Source organism: Periplaneta americana, chromosome 12 (assembly GCF_040183065.1).
Source record: "Periplaneta americana isolate PAMFEO1 chromosome 12, P.americana_PAMFEO1_priV1, whole genome shotgun sequence".
In the NCBI taxonomy this organism is placed as follows: Eukaryota; Metazoa; Arthropoda; class Insecta; order Blattodea; family Blattidae; genus Periplaneta; species Periplaneta americana.
Genome location: NC_091128.1, coordinates 85,039,100 through 85,054,421, shown reverse-complemented (window position 1 = coordinate 85,054,421; position 15,322 = coordinate 85,039,100). Strand labels below are relative to the sequence as shown.

Here is a 15,322-nt window from a genome sequence, read left to right as displayed (position 1 = left end):
TTACTTCATTAAGACTCACCGCTCCTGTCCCGCTCACATGTTTTAGCCTAACTTACTCGACTTTGCTACCTGTTAGTTACTGTCTAGTCACTACTGTAAGTTAAATTACACGGTTCTGCTACATGCTACTTCATCAAGACTCACCACTCCTGTCCCGCTCACATGTTTTAGCTTAACTTACTCGGTTTGCTACCTGTTAGTTATTTCCCAGTCACTACTTTCCAACCCACGCGTATTAAGTAACTCATACGGTCAATCTGCCTGTCAATTCCTCACGCCTCGCCACTCCTACCTCGCCCGCATGCACTAAATTAACTTACCCTGCTTTGCTACATACTAATTACTACAGTTCAACCCATTTGTGTTAAGTCAACTTACACGGTCCTGCTGCCTGTCAGTTCCTCACGCCTCGCCACTCCTGTCCCGCCCACGTGTTGAAACTTACACGGTCCTCCTACCTGCCAGGTCCGAGCGCAGGTCCCCGCAGCTTCGTCGCTGGTGATGGGGTCGCGGTGGTGGAGGCGGTGCGGGTGGTGGTTGCGAGGGGCGGCAGTGACCCGGGCTGGCGGAGCCCGCGCCCGTGCCTGCGCCGGGGCTAGGGGAGCGCGACGTGGGAGGAAGTCCCAGCAGCGAATCCAGCACGTCCTCGAGCGTCGTGGATCCGGGACTGGGCTTGTTCCTTGGTTCTATTACCTCCGACGGCTGCGTGTACCGCTGCACCTCGCTGTCCTCGTCCGGTCCTGCAACTTGCCGACAACTCAGTGGTCATGGATTGGACAGCAAGTCCTTTTGATTTACAATCTGAATCATTTTAATTCTGAAGCTGTTAAGATCATGATTGAAGATATTGAAGTTGTTCTGAAATAGAAACAGATAGCCAGATTATTTTTCAAGTAATACATTTCCTACCAACATTGATAAGCGAATAATTTCTCACTTTGTAAAACCAATAAAATAAAAATTACACTTTAAATTACACACTCTTCATTGTTATAAATTTGTGTATAACTATTGACGTCCTTTTAGATAAAAGATTTGTCTCTTACGTGGCTAATTCTGCACAAATTTCTCAAATAATGTATGCAGATTCTATTACACTCTAACTTTTATTCTCATGTGCATATGAATTTTAATAGAGCATGTAATAATTATTACTCTGAATTAAGTGGTTCTGGAGGATTTATGGCTTACATCGTTTTAGTTTTCGGTATTATATCTATGCAAGTAAATACAATCATGATTAAAGTCTGAAAAACTGATGTTAAAACAAAATAGTTACCTTTCGGGCAAAATATGTCATTTCGCTACGTACTTTCCGATTAAATTAATATTTAATTCAGTATAAGCAAACTCTGTTACATAATTTTCGGCATAAAACTCGCATTTATAACATATTATAATCAATTTTTAAAGCACCTGCTTTTGTATCTTCCCTATAGTTCGTATGAAAAAAAAAATCGTTTATTAAATGTCATACAATTGGACACTATATTATATCTGCTAAGCCTAGAAATATCGAGGAGTGAATGTTAAATGTACATACAATTCAATTTATTTTATTTTAGTATATTTTTATTGGAAGTTGTATTTATTAATGTTGAAGTAAAATTTTACTGTAAATCAAATGCTAACAGAATCCCATTTGTAAGACTTTCGACGCATGTCTAGTAGAATAACTAATTAATCAGATTTCTTCAAATTCTGAAGAGATCGAATGAATTTCAACTATTTTGTCTTAGAGATAGACAAATAATGTCAAATTTATTTTAACTCAATGTGTTCAGACAACTGTTACATTTATTTTTTTTAAATTGTAATGATTAATGCAAATGAATTTTATAACAAAGTACTGACAAAGTTTACTTTCGGATGTTGTCCTTTTTCCTGCCATCTTGTAAAATTAGTGACTTAATATTTGAGCGACTCGAGTTCTAAATCAAAGAATGCCACACTGCACATGCTCCGAGCCAAAAGCTTTAGACCATACGATGACGAAATATTCGCTTCGCTTTTAAATATTACATATCTCTGCTGAGGAGGAATTAAAACTAAGCTTCTTATGAACCGCGCTACAGATCTCGAAACATTTTCGCCCGCTAAACAATTATATTCCTCACTATACAGTCTATTCTATTAATGTCGTCACGTTTTGAAGTTGTGATTACATTCAGAACTTCATCCCCTTCCCACGCTATGCCATAAGTATGTGTACAAGACACAGAGATAGTGAGCAGTGCCGTATCGTTGCACTTCTGAAATGTTGGTATATATCGCAAACGAGTTCTAATTTATGATAACGGCGCAGCTGCTACTCTAGCGTGTACAACACTGAAAACCGGAATTTACAGTATAGGCGAATCAAGCAGCACGTGCCCTGTAGAGATGGAGGTAGACGACGTAGTTTCGTTGTGAGTAGTCAACGACTAAAGAACGAGACGGCTTTAATGAAATTCAGACAAGGATTCATAAATCGGAATTCAAGTCTATTGTCACTGTGATGTATCTATTCAGTGAAATAGACAATTAACCATAACATTGATCCAAAGGACAATGTTTGTGATACCTTCAAACCCAGTTGATGAGATATAATTAATAGTTTTAGAGAAAACATAGGCCTGCACATAGTTTTGAATTTATTTTTTAGTTCTAGTTATCGAAGATTTCCAAGTAATTTCGCATAACATCGCCTGACAGATTAGGCTCCTTTTTCGCCTCAATAATGTTTGCTCTGAGAGCCAGAACTAAATCTTTCACGAGCCACATATGGCCCGCGGACCGCCTGTTGGGAATCACTGTTCCAGGGAAATGTACAAAAGTTGTTGAACTATAATTAGGTTTACTTAATAAACTGACGCCAGAGCAATCTTAATACTGGTGGAAATACGCTTTCAGCAAATAACCATCCCATGCTCTACAGTTAAATCGAGCGGATCTTTACATATGATGGAAATGGTTGTATTTTCCTAATCCCGACATTAAAACAATGACGTGGCCCCTGCCAGCGTGCTAGAATCGTTTCTAAATAATCTACCTGGACATCATACAGAATGTACTGGATCATCCAATTATCTTCTCACCAGAGCTGCGGCGGGAACTGCCTCAGCCGATATGGTAACGCGTACGGCCGGACGGGGTTAGCTGGTTTTGACTCGACTCTCACGCGGCATAGTGTTGTTTAAACAGTGCAAGCAACTACACATGCTAAGAATAAAAGGCAAATAATAGGCCTAATTATTCTATTCCACATCCGGTATATTTACTTACAATTCGTATGTCCGTACAGAATCCGCTCATGCTGTCAGGAGATTATTTCAAAAGAAATTCTCAGGTGATCGAGTTCCAAGTCGTGATACGATTCATAAATTAGTTAATAAATTTTGGGAAACGGGAAGTGTTCAAGATAAGAAGCGAAGAAAGCGACGTACAATGTCCATAGAAGAAACTTTTGATGACATTGAACAACGCCTGGAAAATTTACCTAAGAAATCTCCTAAGCAGATGTCAGAAATGCTTTAAAAATGAAGGCAGGTAGTTGCAGCGTCTCTTTGCGTGACATGGGTGAGTACATAACTTTTAAAGTCCATTAGAATTTATTTAGGCAGTTATTCTACCTAGCATAACAAGTAACCGCTGAGCCACGGACTCATGTATAGCCCTGCCGGCGGGAAGCGATATCTTATCGGCCGACACAATCCCTGCCGCAGCTCTGGTCAGACGATTAGTGGATGATCCTGTAGGCTACGGTACCTAAATGAACTACGAATATACACTTGAGCTATTTTCAAATTGGAAGGCTGCAACTCAACTTTATTTCGAATAACTCTAGTGAATTTGCGTAGTTTTAGTCAAGAAGTACCTGGCACTAATTTATCGAAATCGGGCCCTATTAGCAGAACAATAAGCAACCGCATTCCTCCTAAACCAATATAAAATGCAATAACTAAATGGAATAGAGCTTTACAACATACGGCGTAAAAACCTGATTTTGTGTCTTTAGATTATTATTACCTGTTTCGTTCACCGTTCACTTGCTTCGTGGACCAAAAAAAAAAAAAAATGAAATGGCGATCTGCGAGTTCTTTGTATATATAAGGAGAGAAATTAGTACCGAAGCGAGGTCTTTAGGAATGTCTAAAGACGACTCAAAACCACATACTGCAATAATATCTATTTTGAATAGCTGTTAAAATTTAAATTATAAACCTATATAAAATAATACATTAGATAAGACATTATTTATGAGACAACTTATGTAGTAATTATAATCTAATATTTTGAAATTTCTTAATGATATATAATAAATTACTTGAATTTATGTTTCATTTTTATGATCTCAATAGTAGTGAACATGATTATGTAGTTTTGTTACTGTTTTCTTTATCCTTTTATCTCATATTACAAAGGATAATCCGCTGCTTTAATGTCCATGCAGAGAAGAATCTTCTATTGATTCGCTTCTCTTTTCATCTAATGTATTACGAATAAATTTAGTCTGGAAATATCACGTATGAATACTTACAAACAAAACAAAGAATATTATAATACTGTTAATTTAGTGACAACACGGCAAGTAGCAGACACAAGCAATGTTAATGTCTTGCAATTGTTAAAAGTTAAACAAAAATAATTGTAAGTTATTCCATAACGCAACTTATTGCACAGAATTGTGCTTTACTTGTCATTATGCATTACAAAGTGATTTCAATAAATGTTAAATCTTTTGTTACAAGAAATTATGCTTAATATAGTGCTATAAAACTGTTAAGAGGGCAATTTTCACAATTTCCAACACATAAGACTCATTTAATTGATCGATTTATTTTTTCATTTCGGAAACAAAAATTATTACATTTGAATAATTTTAAGGGATGTTACATTTTAAACATTGTGTTATATAATATTAATATTTCTTTGTGTGTTTAATGGGGACAATTATAAACTTGCATTATTCCTTTCGAAAATATGTATCAGGTATAAGATCCAAAATGCAGGCAGATAATTCGAGTAGAAGCACTGTTTGCTTTAGTTGTCATGCCCAAGGGTTAGATGCCATAGATGAACATTATTACCGACTTACCCACTCTCTCTCTCACACACACACACACTCCGCAGTTGGCGTACAGATTTCAGAACAGGTACCGTTTTGCTGAAAACAGAATTACATAAGTCACACGTGTACATGTTCTGTATAAGGCACCCACTCGACTGCTCCGAAAACTAACGACGTACAACGAAACACAATAACAAACTTTAAAATAAACAACAATGACTGCAGTAAATTCCAGATGTGAATAGACAGTGGCCGGCATGTTCCGTGCTCTGTGATGTCATATGACGAAGCCGCCTTGCTCTTTGCTCGGCAATCTCTGCGTACTGAGCACAGCGTGGAGAGAAGGTTCAACTGAACAGTGGCGGTACGGCGCCTATGCACTGACAGAGCGCGATCCATTTTTCTGAGATAGTATGGGAACAGCACAATTACAATATTTGTACGAAAACAAAACTGTACAACCGTGATAAATCAATGTAACAAAATATTTTGGTTTGTAATCAATTTAATATAGGCCTACTTATAATAACATGGAATTCACAATACAGCTAGCGTTCGCATATATAAATGAGGCTCCGAAACTACTATAAACATACAAATTAATATAGAAATAAATATTTTCCAGTGATAGGCAGAATCAGTGCTCTGTGACGTCATCCCTCAGAGCAATAGTGCTCTCTTTTAAGAACATCGGAATCCAGAGATTTGAGGGCGAAGAATAGCTTCAATACTGAACTCTACAGTGACGACCTATAGGCCTACATCTAATTTCGTGCATATGATTATTTTATACGATTTCGATCGTTTTTGTTTCATTTTCGAGACAAAAATGGTTTTTATATGAAACATTCCTTAGCGTATTTTGAGAAAGTCATTGATTTAATTCCCAATATGCTCAGTCGGTTTAAAAGAGCAGTGTATTATGGTAACAATTGACTGAAATAATTTTAGTTTTGTCCTTTAAATGTGTATAAACTTCATCGAAGAAATGTAACTTTTCGTTCTGCAAAAGGAAATTTACAATGTTACATTTGTTCGGATCAAATTTCTGCACATTTGAAGGACAAAACTAAAATCTTTCAGTCAATTATTAATCATAATACACCGCTCTCTTAAATTGACTGAGCATATTGGGAATTAAACCAATGGCTTTCACAAAAATCCTATGAAATATTTCATAAGAATAATTTTATCTCAATAAGGAAGTAAAAACGAGCAAAATTGTAATTAACTCGTTTATTTGAAATATTTCAAAGAATAACCCCCTGAAATTAATGACATTACGTACGGGTCATCCTGTATAGATACAATACAACGTATAAATAAAATTAGAACTTAACCAGTTCCCCTGAACCACTTATTATACAACTGTAATAGCTTGCCGTTCCGTGATTGCTGTGCTCCACTTCAGGTGCTCATCTAGTCTGACCTTGCTCCGACGTCACAAATGCACAACCTACCGACCACGGGAATAGAGGAACCGTCAACATTGCTGTCGTGTCTTTCACAGTATAAGAGCACTCTGGCTAGTTGGCAGGAGAGACGATGTAGGCGAAAGCTCACTTCATCGTTTTGCTTCGTATTTGTGGACGCAAAACGTGCTAAAGTTTTATATCGCATTTACCGTACTTGTTACAGCGATAAACAGCAAAAACGCGACAGATGCAACGTTTTTATAACTGACATTAACTGTAGTCCTAATAACATGGACAGCATCTAATGGACGGCGCTTTTCTCTTGTTTGGGCGCCCTTTATCCACATCTGGAATATACTACAGAAAGAAACCAAATCTGTACATACAGAAACACACAAACATGAGTGAGACTGTAGTCTTATACATTCTTTACAAGGCAGCAAACCTGAAATAAAATGCTGAACCTGATAAGTCGATAATACTCATTATGTAATTTTATTTATACTCAGTAATTTGTTCTCAGAAATGTTTAATGTGCATACGACAGTCCTTCAATACATATTAAAATTAAGAATTGTGGTATAGAAAGAGGGTTACGTTCTCGATTCTTTTTACAGCTTACGAATTACTGTATGTTATTTTTCGTTGAACACAACCATAAACTGTATGCACAAGAACAGAAAAATAAGTGCCGTGAAATTGGTACCCAGTTTCTCATTACACAACGTTTAATGTGTTTTGCAACAAATTATGTCAATTCATGTTGAGAATGATATACAATTTATAGTTTATATTTTTGAGCCATTACTTTAAAAATATAGGTCTACGTACCAAAATAAGATGACCTTTCTTCTCTAGATTACACACAAAACTCATTAACAATAACTTTAAAATTAATAGTCATTTATTTCTCTCATTCTTTTTGCTTTTGTGCTTTTTGTATTTGTATCTGTAATTTTACTTCTATTTCTTATTTCCTTCTCTCTCTACATTTGTTTCTTGCATATGTGGTGTGGTAGGGAAGGCCTAATGGTCTTAATTCCGCCAGATTAAATAAATAAATAAATAAATCAATCAATCAATCAATCAATCAAGAGAAAAAGTCTGTGATCAGTTAAAGATGAACCTTTTCCAGCAGAAATATGCTTTTATTAATGAAATGAAACTAAACAATAAGGAGCATCTGTGCGGACTTCTTACCTCTTGACTTATAAGCTCGCGAAAGCTAGAAAACCATTAAATGATGGTGAATTAATTATGATCTGTGCGATTAAGATTGCAGAAGCATTCAATGAAAATAAGGTAGCAAATAAATTTCAGACCGTGTCCCTTTCAAAACAGATTTTACTGGGACACTGGAAGACATTACAGCAATCAGATATATAATAATGAGAAAGACATTATCTCTTAACTGATCTTATTTCTCAATTACTCTCAACGAAAACACAGACGTTTCGGATACTAGACAGTTACTGATGATGATATTTTGTTCGCACAATTAAGGAAGATTTAACATTTTCGAAGAGTTGTTAGAAGTGTGCTCCTTACACAGCACGGTTAAAGGTGTCGATATTTTTAACACTGTTCGAGAGTGCAGTGGAGGAATTTGGCAGTTTTGAAAAATTGTCCTCTATAGTTACAGTTGGCGTAAAATTAATGACAGGGACAGTAAGTGGTTTTGTTGGACTCTTAACACAATCAAATCACAGTACATACTCATAGGTAAAGCTGAACGGGGGAAAATTTCGTGGCAGAAGAAAATATCGGATGACAGAAAACATTACGATATGTGGATCGTATATGGAGACTAAGAGAAAGGCAGATAATAGGGAATATTGTAGATTGCTGGGTTTGCATTGAAAGACCTGCCCTTGGGTAGAAAACTATGAGTGAATAGAAATTTTGGAAAAAAAAAAAAAAAACATTATGTTAATGTTTTAGAAAAAATATTCAGGTTTGCAGCTATAAGAAGAAATGTTTTTCAAAATGACATCCTATATCAATTTTTTCATAATATTATGTAATAAAAATGAAATTTTTTCACACCGAGCATACCTAAATGTTTTTTAACAGTGGCATAATATTATTTGATTTAGTTTCAACAAATTTTGTACATAATATTTTAAGATAAAACTAAAAATTGTAAGGTACGAGTAATGTTCTATGCTCAAACTATAAAGAATCTTTGACAAAGGATATTCATGTTTGACGAATGTAAATAATATTCAGGTTTGCAGCTATAAGAAGAAAATTTTTTTTCAAAATGACATCATATATCAATTTTTCCATAATATTATGTAATACAAATTAGCTTTTTTTCACATCCAGCATACCTGAATGTTTTTTTTAACATTGGCATAATATTACTTGATTTATTTCCAACAAATTTTGTACATAATATTTTAAGATATAAGTAAAAATTATAAGATACGAGTAGGCCTAATATTCTATGCTCAAACTATATAGAATCTTTGACAAAGGATATTCATGTTTGACAAATGTAAATAATATTCAGATTTGCAGCTATATGAAGAAATTTTTTTTCAAAATGACATCTTATATCAATTTTTCCATAATATTATGTAACAAAAATTAACTTTTTTCACACCCAGCATACCTAAATGTTTTCTAACATTGGCATAATATTACTTGATTTATTTCCAACAAATTTTGTACATAATATTTTAAGATAAAACTAAACGTTATAAGGTACGAGTAATGTTATACGCTCAAGCTGTATAGAATCTTTGACAAGGATATTCATTTTTGACAAATGTAAATGATTAACGGTTTCACTCTCCTTCTCTTTCCTTCCAGATTTGCATTTGTTAAGCACCATGCTTTGCAGGCTCTACTGTCAAAACAATATCAGTGTCTTATTTTATAATTTCATTTCAGTTTTCGGTGTTTTCATTTTGACTGCATTACATTTCTGCAATTATAATGTCAAGTGTTACGTGGCTGCCAGAAATCACTCTTCTTGCCTGGTGATTTAACAGCACAGAGGATGAACTGCATTATTTATATGCCTACACAACTTTGCCATTAACATTGTCGCACATCGTACTGCTATTATTAGAAATCGGTAAATATTTGGTCTATTCAGAACCTTGCTTCTTACATATTTCATAATATTAAACCATAGCGTTATGAGCTCCCCTTCTGAACTATCCTAAATAAATTATTAAGTTTGTGACCTGAGGTCACAATATTGAACACTTATCCATGTTGGACCATTTAGTAATGGACGAATTTATTCGACTATTATGTGGCTGGGCATTCTTCTTGTGGTCATTACAGTAAAGTGACGAAACCTAATTTTTTGTATCACATTTCTGGAAAGCTTTAAGGGGACACATATGACTTTCAGAACTTCCACAATTTTCATCCAAAACTTGTGAAACTACATAAATATGTCTACATACTATCATCTGTATAAAATTTGGTACTATTAGGGCTAATAGTTTTGATATTATAGTTTATACTCACGTCACTAAAAAGGGCTCCTTGCGTCAAAATTTTCAACATTTTTAGTTTTTTTTTTTTTAAATTATGGTTTATTTAACGACGCTCGCAACTGCAGAGGTTATATCAGCGTCGCCGGTGTGCCGGAATTTTGTCCCACAGGAGTTCTTTTACATGCCAGTAAATCTACTGACATGAGCCTTTTACATTTAAACACACTTAAATGCCATTGACCTAGGGCGAGATCGAACCCGCAACCTCGAGCACAGAAGGCCAGCGCTATACCAACTACACTACACAGGCCGACTATTTTAACAATATCTAGACAAATATCGCATAATAAAGTAAAAATATTAAGTCCACAACATTGATTATTAACTGAGCTGTAGTGACACCACACGCGAGAAGGCCTAATAATGTTAGGAATTACTGCGCGAATTCGTAAGGGTTTATGAAAACAATAAAATTAATAGGGCTATTTATGTTTACTGGAACCACTCTTCCATACTAGCTAATATAAAAGTTCCTAGAGTAATTCATTGGAATAAAATATGAATAAGGTTAGTTTTAACAAAAAAATGTTATTAAATGTAGACTTTTGTTTTTAAGAATGAAACCTTTTCTAAAGGAAGAAGCTTATTAACTTTGAACTATCAAACCTTAGTAAGATGTTAAATGATACAAATTTCATATAGATAAGTTCTCTAGTAACATTTCTAAACAATACTATGATATTCTGAAGAGCCGATAAAAATACAACAAAGATGTGAATATAAAATTATTGCTTATAGACAGGCCGTATGTAGGCTAGAGTTTTTCTCTTAAGATATGTTAAAGATGTGAATAACTTACCAATTTCTTTTAATTCCAATTGAATTGCATCCCATATTGTCCTTTTTCCTTACGTAATTGTAATCATCACAGAATAAGTCGTGTAAAACTGAATATTTCCTTACAATTTCAATTAATTTTTCACAGAAGCCATCATAAAATTCGCGGCCGCAGCGAAAAAAATAAAACCGCGTAGGCGGCGAATCTAAATTTCAACGCTGCAGTTTCGCAGATGTCAGGCGATATTTTCGCGTCGGTGTGCGCACACTCATATACCGCAATTTGAAGCAAGTCTTGATGGAAGTCCATCTTTAGGGCTATATGTAGGCAATAATTTCACACGACTGTCCACAAGTAGCATATAGGGGGCTCTTGTTTACTGCACATCGCAGTGTGTTGTAAGCGAAAATTACGCAATAAGGGAGCTTCAAATTTTATTTCCGTATCTGTACACTGAGATGCTGACAACTTAGAGAAGCAAAACATTCGCCACCATTGCGAATATTTCGCGTCGATGTGAGGAGGCCTTTATCTCGGGTTCAGCTTGACCACAGTACTTTGTCTTAAACGTAGCATATGGAAAATTCCTCTTTACACATAAAGGTGCTGAAAGACGAAAGAAGAACCGAAACAGCCTTCGCAGAAAAGACACGGTACTTATCCTTAATACTGCATCAAAACTCCGTCAGCGATTTCTTCTGAAAAGTTGTCTGCAGTGTAAAGTAAAAAATGGTACCAATAAATTTTTCACACTGTTATGTCGTCAAGTTATGAGGCTTTTTTGAAGTTTCGAAAGGAATTCTTTACCCAGGAAATCTGTTAGACTTTCGCTGTGAATAGTTGGTTTCACTTTCGAAGACATTGCACAATAGTTATCGCTTACACAATCACGTACATAGCGCATTACACTCACTGCACAGACTGTACATTTACCCACTAGCTTATCTGGGATCAAGAAAACGATCAACTGAACGTAAGCGGAGTACCCTCTTACACTCCCTCTCGTCGCCTGTGTTAGTTCGCACACTTTCCACAATTTTTATTAAATATAGTGTGGTCGCACACGTACGTACGTACGTATGTATGTATGTATGTATGTATGTATGTATGTATGTATGTATGTATGTATGTATGTATGTATGTATGTACTGTCCGTTACTCAGGAGAAGACGAGGGGCAAGAATGTGACCTTCTTGACTATCGCTGTTGATTATTATAAACATCGCTCAGATAAGCATCCCAGTATCCAGGTTATTACTCGTGCAGGAAACATGAGTAACAATGCGTATGGAAATTAAAGCTAAGTTAGACCTAATGTTTCCGCTTACTACATTACAAATATTGACGTGTTATCGTACGTTATCTGTTCACATCCCTTCCTCTTCAGTCCGCTCTCGTCTTCTCCTGAGTCACCGACAGTATATACAGCTCGATTCAGCGTTAATGGCCCCTGTCCTTGGTTGTTTGTCTAGTGAGCGAGCTGTGTGTTGCGTCATAAGAAATTTAATCACAAATGTGCATAGGAGAGGAAGAGGAAAGAGAAAGAAAGAAAATATCGAAGTTGAGGGACACTCATGTCAATAAAATATAAGCCATTATGACATTGTTTAGTCAACAGACGTAGTAACGGGACGTGTGGGAGAATATTTTGTTTTTAAGACGGAGTGTATCGCGACATGATAAGAAGGAAGTGTTGGGTGTTAAGACTGCGCGACCTGACCTGTGTGACCCAGCCCGCCAGTAATGATGAGTAACTCGCTCTTAGTCTGTCTACTTACTTTTTGCAGGGGCCAAAATCCCTGAATCAAGCTGTATGTATGTGTATGTATGTATGTATGTACGTACGTACGTACGTAAAACTATAAGAAAGTAACACTAACAACAATTTAACATACCCTATTATCTAAAGTATGCATCTGCGAAATAGGAAAACAGGCCTATCGAACATTTATTTTAGATAGATATCTTTCTCAAAATTTTGCCGCCATGGCCGTGACCCATGTGGGCCAAGCGTAAATACAGTGCGTTAATATTGGAGTTTTCACAACAAGATGAAGCTTTAAAATGCAGTTTTCTCAAAACTTTAACTTTTGAGTTGTTTCCCTTTTGAACTGGCAATAAGCAATTAATAAGGGGTACTTAATCCTGATATTTGCAGATATGAGTTTGCACTTGAAAATGGAGGTATAGTCACGGTGCGATTGCATTAAGAAAACAGTGAAGTTTATGTAGTGACTTTTGATCACCTGTATGACAATCAAAAATTGTTTAGTTGAATGTATATAGTATTTTGTAATTTATGCTTCAAACTTTCCAGCTAGATTATTTCCAGTGGCTCTTAGGTAAATCAGCACGTCTCCTTCTTCTTACGATAAATCCTTTTATCAAAATCCTGGTACTTCTTCTTATGCAGAGTGGAATGTTCTTCTTCTAGCCCCACAATATCTTGATATTATATCCTTTCTGTTTCACTCCGCAGTAACTGCAGGTCAGAATATAAGGAAGAACGACGTTTCCTATGATTGTTTAAGAGCCTATGCCATGCCTCACATCTATTAATGGTTCGAGGAAGATTCTCTCTAGCAGTAGCGGACAGTGGGTTTGAAAATTGGGGAGGCCAAGACGTGAATGATGAGAATATAAAAATATAAGACCTGTGACGTACCTCATTACAAGCACAGAAGTTATAGGTTTTAAGAAATTAAAATTAGGTTTTCCAATTTATGTTTTAGGATTTTAAATCTTATGTTTAGGAATTTATATGATTTTACGGGAAAAAAAAATAAAAATAAACAACATACTATTAATATATTACAACGGCTTGGTAAAAATTGCCTCTCTTTAGGACACTACAAGTCCTAACCTACGAATTAGGTCTTTTTAGGTCATATTGAATTTAAGAATGTTACGCTTTGCTACATAAAACGAATAAGAAAAGCAATATTTCGAGAGTAACGAGATAGCAACAAAACTGATTCGAACCTAAGAATCAGGGCTTGCTCATTACTATTTCATAGTCTAATTTTACAGCAAATTAACTCGACGTTCCTCTTTCTTCGCAAACCGATCAAATAGGTCACAACATACTGAATAACTGCTAGTAGAAGAAGCTAGAGACAAATCTGCATTTGTTTCTAAACTTTCGATATATTTAAAATAGCCTACTGTATAAGTAAATACATCTCGTAACACAAAAGAATAAAATAACAAGAACACCTGCAAACAAGGGCAAATCTAACAACATAAATGAAAACTTTTACGCAGGGAAAGAAAACTACCAACACGTGACTCAATTTTCTAAAACCAAGAAGAGAGAAAGAGAGAGAGCTTCCCAATACAGCCGAAACCAGCCGTGACTATAAGCAGTACAGTTTTCAGCGCTGGGTAGGACGTCTCTAAATCGGCTCCCCTCGCGCGTTCTAGTCAAGTTTAAACACTCTTCTAACCAGCTATCTTATTGGTTGAACTGCTGTTGTCATGGTTACCGGAGAGTAGCGTCATGTAGCGGACTCCTCTCTCCCGCTCTCCACAGACACAGCAGGCTGCTAGATGTCGACTATACAGGTTACAACGCTGTTATTTTTCAGTACGAATTATTTGTACTATCTACAGTATAGCGAGCGGGCATCACCAACTGGATGTGGTCGACTTTACGTAATTTACAGTACATCTTAGTCGTAGTGAATAGTAAAATTAATATAAAGGGAAAAATGTTCGTCATTTCCTGTAACTTGTCTGTGATCTTAATTCAGCTGGAATTAATACTGCCATATTGTGTTCTGGTAAAATATTAGGGGAGGCACGGCCCCTGAAAATCCGCCGCTGCTCTCTAGTCCTTATATAACAGTTCCATACGGCCGGGGGAAACATTGGCCGCTGTCAGCCTCTAGGGCGTCTACGGTCCTTCACATAGTTGCCTTCCACATAGTTAAAGACCGGAATTAATTCGACAGAAGTGTTTTCAAATCTTCAAAAGCATCTACATTTTCCTCGGGCACAAATGCCAGAACTATAAACGAATTAAATTGCGCCTTGAACTCAGTATTAACTTCTTCCGAGTATTGTCTTGCCAGTCCCTCGGCCTCTAAACGCCTCCAAAAAGCTTGGCCTAGATGTAACAGACAACCGGCTAAATGAACTTCAGGAAAAACATTTTGCACAACGCTCATTGTAGTTGTTTCATAATCAATTGCAACATACAGGGGTTGCAAATGGTGTTGAAAACGTTGGTGTAATTCTTCTTTAAGTGATGTAAAAAGAACTTCATATTCCTAGTTTTTCTTTTTATGACTACCATTACTACTGGCAGCCATTGTCTGCGGTCTTAGACATGGATCATGTATAGTTGAAGAAAGGTTGTGGGAGAGAACTTAAATGTGCCGTCCATTGTCCAGAATGTTGATCTTTGCAGCATTATCAGCTGCCTGTCGGTTGAAAAATATCCAATATTCACCTTGCGCAGCCGTCTACTTCCGTCCAGAGTTCTCTTATGCCGATCATCTATATCTTTGAAATAATCTACATTCCGGGGTTCTAGTAGTAAATTTTCTCTTCGTATCTT

The 15,322-nt window shown here is 36.1% G+C and overlaps 1 protein-coding gene across 1 annotated transcript in view; it reads right to left on the bottom strand.

The window, feature by feature from the left end:
- The window catches only part of LOC138710641 (uncharacterized), a 560,146-nt gene that overhangs the window by 14,199 nt on the left and 530,625 nt on the right, over nucleotides 1-15,322 (bottom strand). Inside the window, exon 8 of the mRNA XM_069841677.1 lies at nucleotides 459-740. Coding sequence (XP_069697778.1) covers nucleotides 459-740 — 282 coding nt within the window. The remainder of the gene's footprint in view (nucleotides 1-458; nucleotides 741-15,322) is intronic.